The following is a 13731-nucleotide window of genomic DNA, read 5'->3' as shown; positions in this document are numbered from 1 at the left end:
TCATTTCTGCTACATGTTTGCTGCAAAGGCAACTGTTAGCAACAGCATGCTGACAGGACAATAAAATCAAGAGGAAACAATCCAAAGGAAGATAACTCTCTTCCCAAAGCAAACTTCAAGAAATATGGCCGTGTTATGCAATGTACGATCTGGTACACCTTCCAGATGGAATTTATTTGTAACCAGCAAAAGGAGGAAAGTAATATGTCACACTTCCAACAGGAATCTTCGGATATAGAAAGAAGAATTAGGAATACACTTACTCTGCGTGTAACTGGGTAGGGGAAGTTAGCTTCTAGTTCCTGCCACCACTCTTGAATTTGTGTCTTTTTGTACCAAGTGTAAAGTGCTCACAGGTCATTCTTCCCTCATTAATTCAACAAGCTAAATAGATGCATCAGATCAGATTGGTCTTACTGTACACCATTTGAAGAACTTGGCTGGCTGACATTTTTGAAGCGTACACTGTGCTAATGTGATCTCACTGAATGACTAAATTCTATCCTTGGGTGACTTCATTCTATGATGAAGGCTGCAGTAAAGAATAGCCATAAAAATCCCTCTGATACCCACACCTCCCAAAGGAGGGCAAGCACCTCACTTACTCTCTCCTCTGGGGTTTGGCAATCACCCACCACACTGCAGCTCTGCTCTAATACTTTGCTGAGAGAAGAAGGATTGCTGTTAGCTGAGGGGGTAGTGGAAGGTTGTAAGAAAAGCATGGCTTGCACCTTGCCCCCCAGCAAGCGCTACAACAGACGGCAAAATGGTCCCAGCTTCGGGGAAAGGTAGGTGAAACATGACAAGGGTGGAAGGCATACCGCCCTGAAAACAAGACTGTTACCATGCAATAGCAGCATCATGCTGTACAGTTCTGCATATCACTCCTTAACACACACCAACACACACATGCACCTAGCAACTGGAACTACAACAAAATATAGCCTAGACTCTAAACCACTGCCAAGAAGCCACCCACAAAACAGAACTCCTACCAGACTGTTACGCTAGTGCAAGGACCACCACTTCACATGATACTAACTGCTGCTAAAACTCCAAAGTAGCTACTGAGCCTTCCACCCTGTAAGCTTTTTCTTAAGTTCTAATCACTTCAAGTCGTCTGAAATATAACCATATAAAATGAACAAGCTTAATTACATCACAAAAACAAGTCAGCACTACTTTGTTTGCTTTTAATTGAGTTTATTTAAATAGGATAAGGCTACTTAAAAGACAATTTTACATACAAAATGTACATTACGTTAAAGTTTGCTGTACTCAAGTACAAAAACTACACAAGTGTTTAGTAAAAGGGAAACAGCACACAATATTTCAAAACACACACATTCTTACCATTTTACAGCATTCAAGAAGTGCCTTTTATGTCATAACAGTGAATGGAGAACTTCTGTCAGTAATGAATTAAGCTACAGTTTTTGGTTTCAATATTAACCAATGTTAAAAATGTAAACAAGCTTTCAGATCACTACTGACAGCTTCTTTTAGTGGGTTAACTAAGTGGATTCAGAAGTCGATTTTTTTTTTGTTTTTGTTTCACTAAGTCTGGGAGCATTATTATTATTTACCATCCATATCTAAAATGGATCCAAACTGGCTTCACCCTGAGCCACTGAGATTTAATAAAAAATGTTTCCATCAACTTAACTGGATTTCTGCCTTATAAGGCACTACCAATAATCCAGCGGAAACACCGAGTTTCACAGAAAATCAACATCCATCTTAAATCACCAATGGGAGGGAAAACAGGCTGTTGGTGGGGTTTTTTTTGTTTTGTTTTCTGTTTTGTTTTTGGTGGTTGTTTTTTTTTTTTTTTAAATGAGTGCAACTACATACACTAATGCTCTCAAAGTACTTCTTTGTCTTGCTATCCTTGTCCCTCTCCAATTGTTAGCAAGTTGAGAAAGCACTGACCTGCATTCCACAGGTCTTCCCATGTTTTATAAGCATGATTGTAACCAGGAAAACAAGGAAATTTGCTATATCGGCACATTTTTACACTTAAGCATGTATAAAATGTGCCTGTGTATTTAGGAGAACATGGCACTAATCCATTCACTACTTCTCTCAAAGATTCATATCAAACAGTCTAATTAAACATACTTCCATCTGTGCATTTCTTATTTCACATGTCAATAAGAGAAACTTCAATTTGAAGTAATGCTGTTAAATAGTTCATCTCTTATTACCAACCTAACTTGCACTGTAAATTCTACACTCCTGTTCTATGCAACAAAAAGGAAAAAAATTTTGTCTCAGACTATCTTATCAGCAGAATGGTCAGTTTTCTCATCTAAATGAATTATCTTTTTGAAGCCAAGAAGGCTCTTGGGATCACTCTGAATCTCAATAGCTATTTTGACTATTTAACCAGAAGTGGAACAAAACTGAATCTTACTGAAACAAAAAAAATATATATTTATATGTGTGAATCGTAGTGACATGCAGGAGATGAACTATAATAACCTTGAAAACTAAAAGTAGGGCATTTAGTATATTGTAACATTACTACCTTTTAAAGAAGTAATGAACTACTTGGTGTACAAGAGTAGACACTCTTAAGGTGACTGGTGATAATGACTCCAGCTTTACAACGGGGAACTTTTAAACCTGTTGAAACTTCACAGCAATCTGAATCCCTATAAGGTTTAAAAAGAATTGTACTTAAACTGTTTAAATATGACTTATCTTTGAAAATATGGAAGTAACATTTACATTTCAAGCACCGTTAGCTACTTCATGGCCATGTAACATGCTGGATTTTCTTCTTTGCTTCTGTAGGCTTTAGGTCATTCTGGAATACAAGAAAGCAAATAAGTATTCTTAGATATACTGCACAAGTAGAAGTTAGTAATTAACCTGCCATATTCAAATCTAGTACCTACAATTGCTCTACTCAGCTATATACTACAACAGCTTTCTATTGCCATCTTGTGGAGAAAGTTAAATATCACAAAACTTCTCTAGAGAAGATAAAAATAAAGCCAATAAATTTAACTGTCTGCAAATAATATGTGTCTTGGTTTTTCTTAATCCTACAATTAGTTATGAAAAAATCTTTCAGTTATGCAGCTTAGAAACAGGTACATATTGGAGTCTCAAAACATACTTCTAAAGTTATTTCAGATTGCCTTCTTAAAATGCTTGTTGAAATGGGATTGTACAAGAAAAAACCAAACATACAACTAGGAAAACAATTTACTTTCATCAAATAGTAAAAAAATTAGAAAAAGAGAAGGAAAAGTTGGCCTTCCTTTGTAACGACCTGTATAAAAAAAGTGAAATAATTGCCAAAGCCTCAGATGAACTCATCTTTCAAGCCCCACCCCAAGAAACCAGGAAAATCAAGTAAGCCCGAAGTAAAACAATGGGAGATTCAAGTGGTGAAATAATTACCTTTCACCATCTAAAATAAGAAAAAAATCTGAGAAATTAGAGCTTTAATAGTTCACACAAGCACAGTAAAGACAGGTATATGAATTTTCAAGAATATTCTGCAACACACTGGTTTGGGGAGCACAGTCTAGAGATCTCTCTTCTCAGTAAGAGTTTCAGTGTTAGTTTATTTACAGCAATCCTGTGGACTGCAACCACTGAAAGGTTTAAGGCAATTAGACCCAAAGACCAGGAGGATAGTTCTGTGCTATTCAGGACAAGAACTTCACTTTTTCTTGAAATTCAAATAACAGTCACTTGCTTGAAATGGTAAATGTCATTACTGTATACTAAAAATATATCAGGCTTTGCACTCTACAGTCATCTGCCAAGTATACTGATTCTCCCTGGATGCATCACTTATTATTCAATACCACGTTCCTTAATCTTAAACACTAAAGTAACATCCATACAACACACTCACCTAACTTCAAATGTGTCTGACTGATGTTAACCAAGGCATAACTGAACTTACCGATATTAACTTGAACAACTGTGGCTAAGACAGAAAGTCAAGTGTCAAAGGTCATAGCTTCCAAGTGTCAGTTATACAGTGTCACTTAAAAGTGTTCATCATTGTGTCTACCAAACAATTAAATTAAATATAAAGAAGCTGTGAGGTGTATACTAAACAAGTTCCAAAAGCTCTGTAGGCTCAGATCTGACCAGTACTTAGAAGAGTTCTAAATACTAAAATAAGTTAGAGATATTGGTAGTAGGAAACACACCTCTCCAGCATAAATTTCACTCAGGGCCTCAGCCATTATTCTTGTAAAAGTTGCTAAATCTGTCTTTCAGAACAGCCACGTGTTTAGGTGCTCACGTTTAACTGAAGCCTGATGGAACCTACCAATCCATGCAGCAAGGATACTACCTGCATTCTTTCATGAAAGAATTTTTAAAAGAGAGATTAATAGAAAGCATTTCATGAGGCAATATTGGGAAAACGTTAACCAATGTAATTGCACACTGCATATGTAAAGCTCCCCCTGCAGTTCAACTGAGAACAGATATTTCTATTTCTTCCTTTGAAGCCCAAACTTATTCCAGATATTCCCGTATTCCAGTGGAAATGTGAAAATTCCTTCATTTGTATCATGAAGGGATACAACACAAATGTAAGACTTATCCTTACCTCGCAGCACGTTTTAAAGAGGAGATGACCCATTCCTCCTTGCTCACTGACAAGCCCTTAAAGACTAATCACACCTTTGTCAAAAATAACCACTGTACTATCTGTCTCCCCAACTGGCAGCTACATTCAGCACCATTACCTACACTTTCAAAGATATGACCTCCTGAATTAATATATCCTGCCTTAGCTCTTCTCTCATCACTTCAGCTCATCAGCCTCATTCTGCCCCCATCTGTAGTGTAGTTCTCTTCTCTACAGAAAATTTGTTTGCAGCTGAATCTAACTTGCAGAAAGAAGATAACTATTTATCTTTATGGTTAACAGCTCAGTCATCAGTCTTCTATTTGAGAACAGCACCCTTCTGTTCAAGATCTCAGCATATCTTTCTCAGCATCTTATAGAAGCCCAGGTACCTGATTAAGATCACCATGGCTCAAAATGAGCACTCAACCTTTGGCCTCGCACTTTAACTAGGATGGTTTGTTGTTATGACTTCTCATTCAGACCCACAATCTAAGCAGCTCTCCAGATTTTCACATCCAGTTCCTTCCTCTAGCTTGCCAATTCCTATATGAGATTTAAAACAGATGGCATTCTTCCTCTAAGGATATATTCTACAGCTCTCAGCATCTCACTTCAGTTCCCGTAATAGCTCTTCCTTCACTTTGACAAATGAAAGCTTGTCCTAATCAAACATTCAAGTGTGATTGTTACAAGTGTTATCATTCCATTTTTTTCTTCCCTACTACGGGAAAACAAACCACTTGTCCTCCCTTTAAGGCTGTTCATATTGTTCTATAATACCTGTTCTCTCTCTCAGACCTACCAGTAGGATTATTTCGTTTGTTTTATTTGATTGGTACTAGCACCACCTTAAGTATTACGTACTTACTCATTCTAAAATTACATGCATGTTTTCTACAAAGCTGCCTCTCTCACACAGAAGTTTCCCACAGACAAGTACTTCATTTCTTTCCTTCTAATCTTTCCCAAACCAGCTACTCTTTTGTCTGTTTCTAAATAACTCTACTATTACTCCAAAATAAAATAATCCTGAAAACTCTTACAAGGGTCTACCTTTGGCTCCTGCAAGTTTCAATTAAAAAAAAGCTGCAAAACAAGATACTGAACATACATACCGGCAAATCAGATTCTTCTTTTGGAACAGCTCTCTTCAACTTCACAACAGTAGTTCCTGCTACTGGAGACAAAGGGTACACCTTCAGACTAGCCAACACACTGCTGTTAGTCTTTGAAATATTGTTCTGCCTAGCCTCATTATTCCTCATTCCCAGCTTAGCGTCCTCTGATAAACTGGAGGCCGAAATGTATGTTGAGGCATTTGAAGGAACTGATAATCTTCTAACAGTGTTGGTGGTGCTTCCAGCTGGAGGAGGTTTTAGGCGATCAGCAGCTCCATTCTCTGTCTTCTTCACCTTTATGCTTGTACTTGTTGAATTCCCATCAAATACAATTAATGGCCGTTTCCTTAAACCTTCCACCGTTGTAACACTGAAAATACAAATTGTAAAATTCTCAGAAACACAAGCTAGATGGTGCAAAAATAGCATATCCAAGACATGAGTAGTGAAAATGAATTTAATCCTGCCTAAAGTGAAAATATATCCCAACATATTAACCTTAAGCTCTTACCTGCTTCAAATTTAGGCAATAGAAATTGCTCCCAAAATAAAGGGGGGAGGGGGCAGGGAGTTGTGTGAGGAAGAGAGTTCTAAAAGACTGTTAGACAAGGAATGAAAATAATAAGCAAAAAAAGCATGTCTGAAATAAGATGTCTTTGAACAGGAACCCTAAGCTGATTTAATGACTACTTTTTTTTAACAGTTTGTGCCTTTAAGCCTATGCGTAGTCAGAGCTGGCCAATTTAGTAGCAACTGATTTATGAAAAAGGAATACCATCAAGCTAATATCAAAACAGTACTATCAGAAAACATCCTGACTGCCAAAAAACAAAGCACAAAATTATCATAGCTCACTCTACATGAATCTAGAGTTTTAAAAAAGCATTGCTCAAGAAGGACAAAGAGAAAGTGTTTGGAAAGCGCAGATTTAACAAACAAAAAGACCTGAACCACCATTAAGTTATATATTCCTGTTCAGAAACTTCAATTTTCAGTACACACTTACTGTTTAATCATCTCATATTAAACAGAGGAATAAAAGTTGAACTATAGTGTTTTCAACAGTGAGATGTATTCATTAATTTGTAATTAATGAATTTGACAATATTGATGTTAGGAATCTCAACAGACTTCAAAATAAGCCACAAGCAGGGACTCCATTCATTTGATTTAGAACAACATCAGATTAGTAGCTGCTGATAAACCTCACATATTAAGAAATTACACATCACTTGCACAATTTCTGTCCAGACCAGGGGTTTCTTTAAAAAAAAAAAAAAAGAAAGGATTCACAATTTAAGAGCTCACAGAGCAAGAGAAAGTTCAGCTCTTATTCAGAGTTGCTTCTACATTACTATCTGTTCACAACAACATATGTCACATAATCCTCCTCTTTTTCTATTCATCGGGTTCCTGGAACTTAGAGACAAAGAGACACCTTCAATTCATTTGGGACTTGTTTGTCAAGAGATCAGACACAACTCTTTAGCTTATATCTAGATCAGATGCTGTTTCTAGGAGAGCTTCTACAAAATGAGATTAGCTTCCAAGACCAGGAGTGTTCAGCCAGGCATGTTGTTTCAGTTAAGTACTACTGAAACAACAGTAGTATTTTACACATCCATTAAATTAAGGAGTATAATTTCACTTGAAAAGTCTAAAAAGCTGACACACTTCAAAAATAAAACATGATACTTTTTGCTCACTTTGGCTTTGTCCAAGAATTTATTCAATGCTCCTGACAAGGAACAAATTCCTCAGCAGCCTTTTTGGAAAGCTAACTTACAAACTATGTGAAAGAAAAACTTTTATACCTTTTTTTCAGTTACTTTCCTTAACGTAGGAAGTCTGCTTTTGCTATGGAGATTTTTTTTTTTTTTAATTCAGCTTGGTGAGGATTGGTAAGTCAGGAAATAACTGCAATTCTAGGAGGATTGTTATCTATTCTAAACTGAATTTTAGAACTGTAGCACTTGTACATAGGACCACATGCTATAATACACATAATATTCCCAGAGAAACACTTTGGGAAAATTCCAAAAGAAATTTGGATGTTGTACCATGAAGAACCGTCACATCTAATTTTTAGATACATGGCTCACAGAAGAACACAGAACCTTGGGTGTGACATTCACCTTCTTTATATAAAGTACAGGCAGCTCAAAAGCTTCAGAGCAGGACTCATTCATGTTAGCCAACACTCTTCTGAGAGAGAGGACACTGACGCTACCTAACAGCTGAAAAGAGCCATTTTGGGATCATGTCCCCTCCTGCAGGACACTCTCTGTGAAACCTAGATTTCAGTGCACATCTCCTACATCCTAGAGGAATGTTCTAGCCACACTTTGGGCCAGGCTGGACGGAGGGCATGCTCTAATCCTGCAGTTTACTCTGTAGCGCATGGTAAAGACGACAAGATTTACTAAAGGAAGCAAAAGCTTCTCTACATGAGTAATCTGGGTTTCCACTGTTTCACATGATTACTCACGTAGTCAAGACAGCCTCTGAGCAACTCCTGATTATGAGAACAATTTAATGAAAAATGCTCCCATTCTTGTCTAGCTTAGCCTGGTACTTAAGGTAGCACCCTAAAACCAGAGAGAAGTATAGGTTTTAGCTCCCACCCTGACTATCCTAAATATTTACCTGTTACCAAAACGGACAGGTGATCACCTCTTCTGTGAATGTCTGACACTGGTCAGAAGTACCATGTTTTACACTGAATTCAGTACTATCAGCACATCAGCAGCTCTCAGAGGATGTCCAAGCGGCCTCTCAGGTGACTAAGGAGAAATTATGAGCTCTACTAAGGCCGCAGCTCTAAGTATGCGCAGCCACAGTGCTCCTGGAAACTGAGAGTTTGCAGGTGAGGGTCTTCAGACTCGATGGCACTTCAGAAACTACATATACATTTTAAGATTCACACCATCCTCTTTCTGCCAGCAGGCAAGACAATCTTATAGATCTACAAAATTAACTGTCCCTAAACACAAATACTTTCTGAAATGTTTTAAGTTGGATAGACTGCACTTCTTTTTATTCGGTATGATCATCTGCAAGCTCAAATATTCAGTAATAAGATGTATAAACCATCATCTGTGACCTCAGATATTTGATCGTATTATTGAGGTATAACACGTTACTGCAGCTCAGCTGATATACAGCAAGCCTTTTAGGACATGCCATCAATCACCAGCAGTAAAACTAAACACGATATTCCACGCTGACTTTTAACTTTTGGTGTATTTTTATCTCCTATCTGTAATTACTAGAGGCATGCAAACACACACTGAGCTGTGCTGATCAAGTCTCCAAGTCTCATATTAACCCCAGCACATGTTGTAAAGCTCTGCTTTCCACAGAGGAACTCATCAGAAAGCTCCTGTTGCTCATACAATCAATCACTTTATCTGACTTCTAAACCAAACTAACAGCACGCTTAGTTTCCATCTCTGACTTGCACATAACTTACAGCCTCACAATACCTAGGAACTTTGTCTTGTTTTTAAAAACATGCCAAGTTCTACTTCCTCCTCTGCACAATGGCATTGTGCCAGTTCTGCTCAAGTGGTGCACAGAACTATGAGGAAAAGTGTAATATTTTAACATCCAAAAAGATGATTGAACTTCCTTGATTCTTTCCGTGAATACACTAAAACTGAAGTTTTCTCTGTGCAACTTTTACTTACTGAAAGTCTATTTCTCCCATTTCTCTGGCGTTAGTAATACTAGCAGTAAAAGATTAACTTTTCTAGACAGTGTTTTGCCAGCATATTTGTTAAGTATGAAAGATGTATTACAAGCAAAACTAGTAACTGCTGGAAAAATCTTAAAACTGTCTAACAACAGAGCAAAAGACTAAGCCTAGCGTGCTAGATGTTAAGTGCTAAGAACAACTGCTAAAGAAAAGCAGGCTGGTGGATTAAACATATCTCCTTTTACTTACTATTTTCCCAGCAAATACTACATAGGTTTAACCATTACTGAATTTTAGTGTACCAAAATAAGAGCACCTAAACTTATTCTACATATAAACTCTTGATTAAGCCATTCTCCCATCTAAAAATTAACATTGCCTCCTCTCAAAAACAGCCTGCTATCTTTATTTCTTTGATAGAAAAATTCTTTTGCGCCTATTTCAGCACACCAACAGTTTCTTATTATTCAAACACTAACCTCATGCTTTCATCCTCAAGTTGCAGAGGTACTACAACCTTTTATGCACATGGAAAAAAACACCTGACATAACAAGATAACTCAGCATCCTAGCCACTAAAAATTTTAAAATTAAAAAAAAAAAAAAATCACTTGACAGGATTTGTTTAGCTCTTCCCAGTTAGAAACCTCAGTAAAGCTAAAACAGACGCACGAAATCAACAAGCTGTAATACTACAAAACCATAATAAGAATTTCCATCCACCCTTCCTTTAACATTTACTGCTGAAGCTAAATCAGAATGCTGCCCATGCACATCACATGTCAAAGTCAAAGCCTTGGGCAGGGGGAAGGTCAGGAGAAGAAGAGATTCAGTAAAATAAACTTTTGAGGAAGATTTTGCTTTCTGATCAAATATAAACAGGAAGGTTTTAAAAACAAGACAGAATGTTTCTTTCAGAAAGTAGATGTTAGTTTTGAATTGGACACACAAAACTGCTGCAGCATACACCCCTGACTCTAGAGTAGACCAGTCCTGTCCAGGGAGCAAGCATAATTAAATATGCTTTTGGTACTTTTCTTAAACACTGTAAATATGATTATTATTTAATAGTTACTTTTTCTTCATTATAAGTATCTTGAAATGTACCAATAACCCAGTATCAATACAGGCTGGAGGATGATGAGATCAAGAGCAGCCCTGCCGAGGACTTGGGGGTACTGGTGGAGGAAAAGCTGGACATGAGCCAGCAATGTGCGCTCACAGCCCAGAAAGCCAACTGTATCCTGGGCTGCATCAAAAGCAACGTGGCCAGCAGGTCGAGGGAGGTGATTCTGCCCCTCTGGAGTCCAGCTCTGGAGTCCTCAGCACAGGAAAGACATGGACCTGTTGGAGCAGATCCAGAGGAGGGCCACAAAAATGATCAGAGGGCTGGAACACCTCTCCTATGAAGAAAGGCTAAGAGAGTTGGGGTTGTTCAGCCTGGAGAAGAGAAGGCTCCAGGGAGACCTTACTGCAGCCTTTCGATACTTAAAGGGGGCTTATAAGAAAGATGGGGACAGACTTTTTAGTAGGGCCTGTAGCAACAGGACAAGGGATAATGGTTTTAAACTAAAGGAGGGTAGATTTAGACTAGATATAAAGAAGACATTTTTTTACGATGAAGGTGGTGAAAAACTGGAAGAGGTTGCCCAGAGAGGTTGTAGATGCCCCATCCCTGGAAACATTCAAGATCAGGGTGGACAGGGCTCTGAGCAACCTGATCTAGTTGAAGATGTCCCTGTTCATTGCAGGGGGGTTGGACTAGATGACCTTTAAAGGTCCCTTCCAACCCAAAGCATTCTATGATTCCACGAAAAGAAGCACTATAAGCTAGATACCATTAATAACATTTGGATGGAAAAAAAAATTAATCTTTCCTTTTTTGCTATTATTGCAGTAGCAGAATCTAACACTTCTGACACAGGAGACCTGACACAGCATTCTCTGTAAACTGTAACAATGTCCAAAACCTGTACAAGTTTCATTAATAAGGCAAACAAAGATTAAACTTAAAGGCATTGTCCTAAATTCTCCAAGTCTAGCCCAATAAAAGCTAAATTACCTTTTAGTCTCACTTTTTGATTCATTTTGCTGTCTTTTCTTTTCCATCATTTTCCCCCATCTACTTTTTGGTAAGTCACGCTGAGGCAGGGGAATAGCATGTTGAATATAGAGATCAGTGAGACCATCTTTGTCCATCTTTACGTCATTTTTGACTAGTATATTCTTCTGTGGGGAACAGAAAAAAAGTAGTTGTTATTACGACAAATTCAAAGCACAAGCATCTTAGTGGCATAATTTCTTTTTTCAAAAGCCACTTTAAGGTAGCGTATTGGGCATAAATGCCAGGGTTTCAGAAGTGAGGGGGCTGCAGGTATGACTGGTGTGGGGAGGCCATGAACTGCCCTGTGCCAATGACAGCCTGAACTCCTGCCTTCCTACTCTCAGCTTCCCTTGTTTTCCGTGTGGATTACACCCAGTCCCTCCCTTCAGTGAGGCAATGGGAAATACAGGATGTTTGGGTCAGTGCATAGTGGTTTCTTTTTCCACTACCTGCAAGCGCATCTCTTCATGTATCTTCCTGTGTGGTTTTTTGTGTCTCCTGCCCCTGGTAGCTGCTGCTCTTTCTTAATTGCATTTGAGCACAGGCGCCATGAGCTCCTCTGCTTGAAATTTTGGTGTGTGATGAGCTGGTTTCGTGAGTGTCAGACAGCTGGATCCAGCTGCAACCAGTACTGGGCACTTCATCACCTTTGCCCACACAGGTCAACCCTGCAGCCCCTCCCCATCCAAAACCCCACAATTTTTCCCAATAAAAAAACATAGCAAAAAAAAGGAAAAAGTTATGATAGGCATACTGTTGATGACTGATGTTCTCATGCACTCTTAAAACACGCTTTCCTGAATCCAACCAGAATACCAGAACTCTTCCTCACACTTCTAAAATCAGGCAACTAGAACATAACACAGTTCAAACTTACAGATGTAGAGCCATGCTTCCTTCCCCAGTTCCTAAAGAATAAGTTGTGAAGGGACATTTCTAGTAACTGTCAGTTATAACAGAACACCAGTTTTCTTTCTAGTCATGTATAGGGTTGTGAAAACAAATCTTGGTACCTCCTGCCAAATTCATTAAGAGGAAAAAACCCACTAACTTCCTACAAATTTGAGGTCAATAAAGCAGGTAAAGTCTCTGCCACTACTGGTTTTGGCAACACTTCATGACTTCTGATGAGGGCCTAAAACCTGTACATTTTTGTCCACATAAACTACATGGACAAGAGCATACAAAAATTCAGCGAGCTCATACAAAAACCTAAAACTTTGATTACTATTGTTTCATGCACCTAAAATTTTCAGGCAAGGCAGTAACAAGTATTCCAAATCACATCAACTAAAGCTTCATATGGTCCAAAACTGTTTATAGCTCACTTTCAAACTCAAACTTTTTCAGTTACGCATACCTAAGCATTAGTTTGACTGATTATATAGGATGCATTTCCTTAATTCACTGGGTATGAACATGGCAACTTTAACAGAGTAAAGGCCATCTTTCCACAGATAACTTCACTGTATGCAAACACTGTCTCACAGACATGCTGGTTTGGGCAAACTATTCTTTAGCAGCTACAGCGGCAGTGTTCAAACGCAGCCCCTGTGCAAACACGGAGACATCTCTCACGCTACCGGCCTCCTCTAAGCAAGGACCTAGCCTACAGAGTACCGACTCGGGTTTTGTTTGGCGGGTTTTCTTCCCCCGGATGCTTCCTGCGCACCGGTTAAGGGCGGTACAAAGACTGGAAACCGCAGGAGGGCCGGGAAAAAACTTCCCGTGTAGGTAATGGCGGGTCGGAGTTTCCCTGCAGAGTAAAGCGGAAAACAAACAGAGCGGGCCTAACGCGGAGGGGGAACACGACAGCAGGCAGGGCCGCAGGCCCGGGAGCCCTCCCTTCCCGCCGGGCGGGGCAGGCGCCGCACCCCCCCGCCCCGCCTCAGGGGCCGCTGCTCCGGGGCCGGCTCGCTCCCCGGCGGCGCCCGGGCGCACCTGCTCCAGGGTGAGCAGCAGGAACTCCTCCGAGAGCAGCTCCGGGTGCAGCAGCAGCTCCGACTCCGGGCGTCCCGACCCCCGCTCCTCCTTGCCGCCGCCCGCCCGGCCCCTTCCCTGCGCCGCCATCTTCTTCCCCCGGCGACCCCTTTCCGGCCTCCCACAATGCCGCACGGAGCACGCGGGGCGGGGGCTCGTAAGGGAAATGACGCGACCCGCGTGACGTCAGGGCGGGGCGGGCCCGGTGGCGGGGCGGTGT

The 13731-nt window shown here is 39.7% G+C and overlaps 1 protein-coding gene across 1 annotated transcript; it reads right to left on the bottom strand.

Annotated features, from left to right (window-relative positions):
• Positions 1 to 1193: 1193 nt before the first annotated feature.
• Positions 1194 to 13630, bottom strand: C1H2orf49 (chromosome 1 C2orf49 homolog). The gene is made up of 4 exons (XM_072849770.1): positions 13473 to 13630; positions 11490 to 11656; positions 5728 to 6100; positions 1194 to 2812 (listed from the first exon to the last, which is right to left on the bottom strand). The coding sequence occupies exons 1-4, from the start codon at positions 13599 to 13601 to the stop codon at positions 2756 to 2758; spliced, it is 726 nt and encodes a 241-aa protein (XP_072705871.1). The 5' UTR covers positions 13602 to 13630; the 3' UTR covers positions 1194 to 2755.
• Positions 13631 to 13731: the final 101 nt, after the last annotated feature.

This window comes from Ciconia boyciana, chromosome 1 (genome assembly GCF_034638445.1).
Source record: "Ciconia boyciana chromosome 1, ASM3463844v1, whole genome shotgun sequence".
NCBI lineage: Eukaryota > Metazoa > Chordata > Aves > Ciconiiformes > Ciconiidae > Ciconia > Ciconia boyciana.
This window is presented reverse-complemented; position numbering and strand designations above follow the sequence as displayed.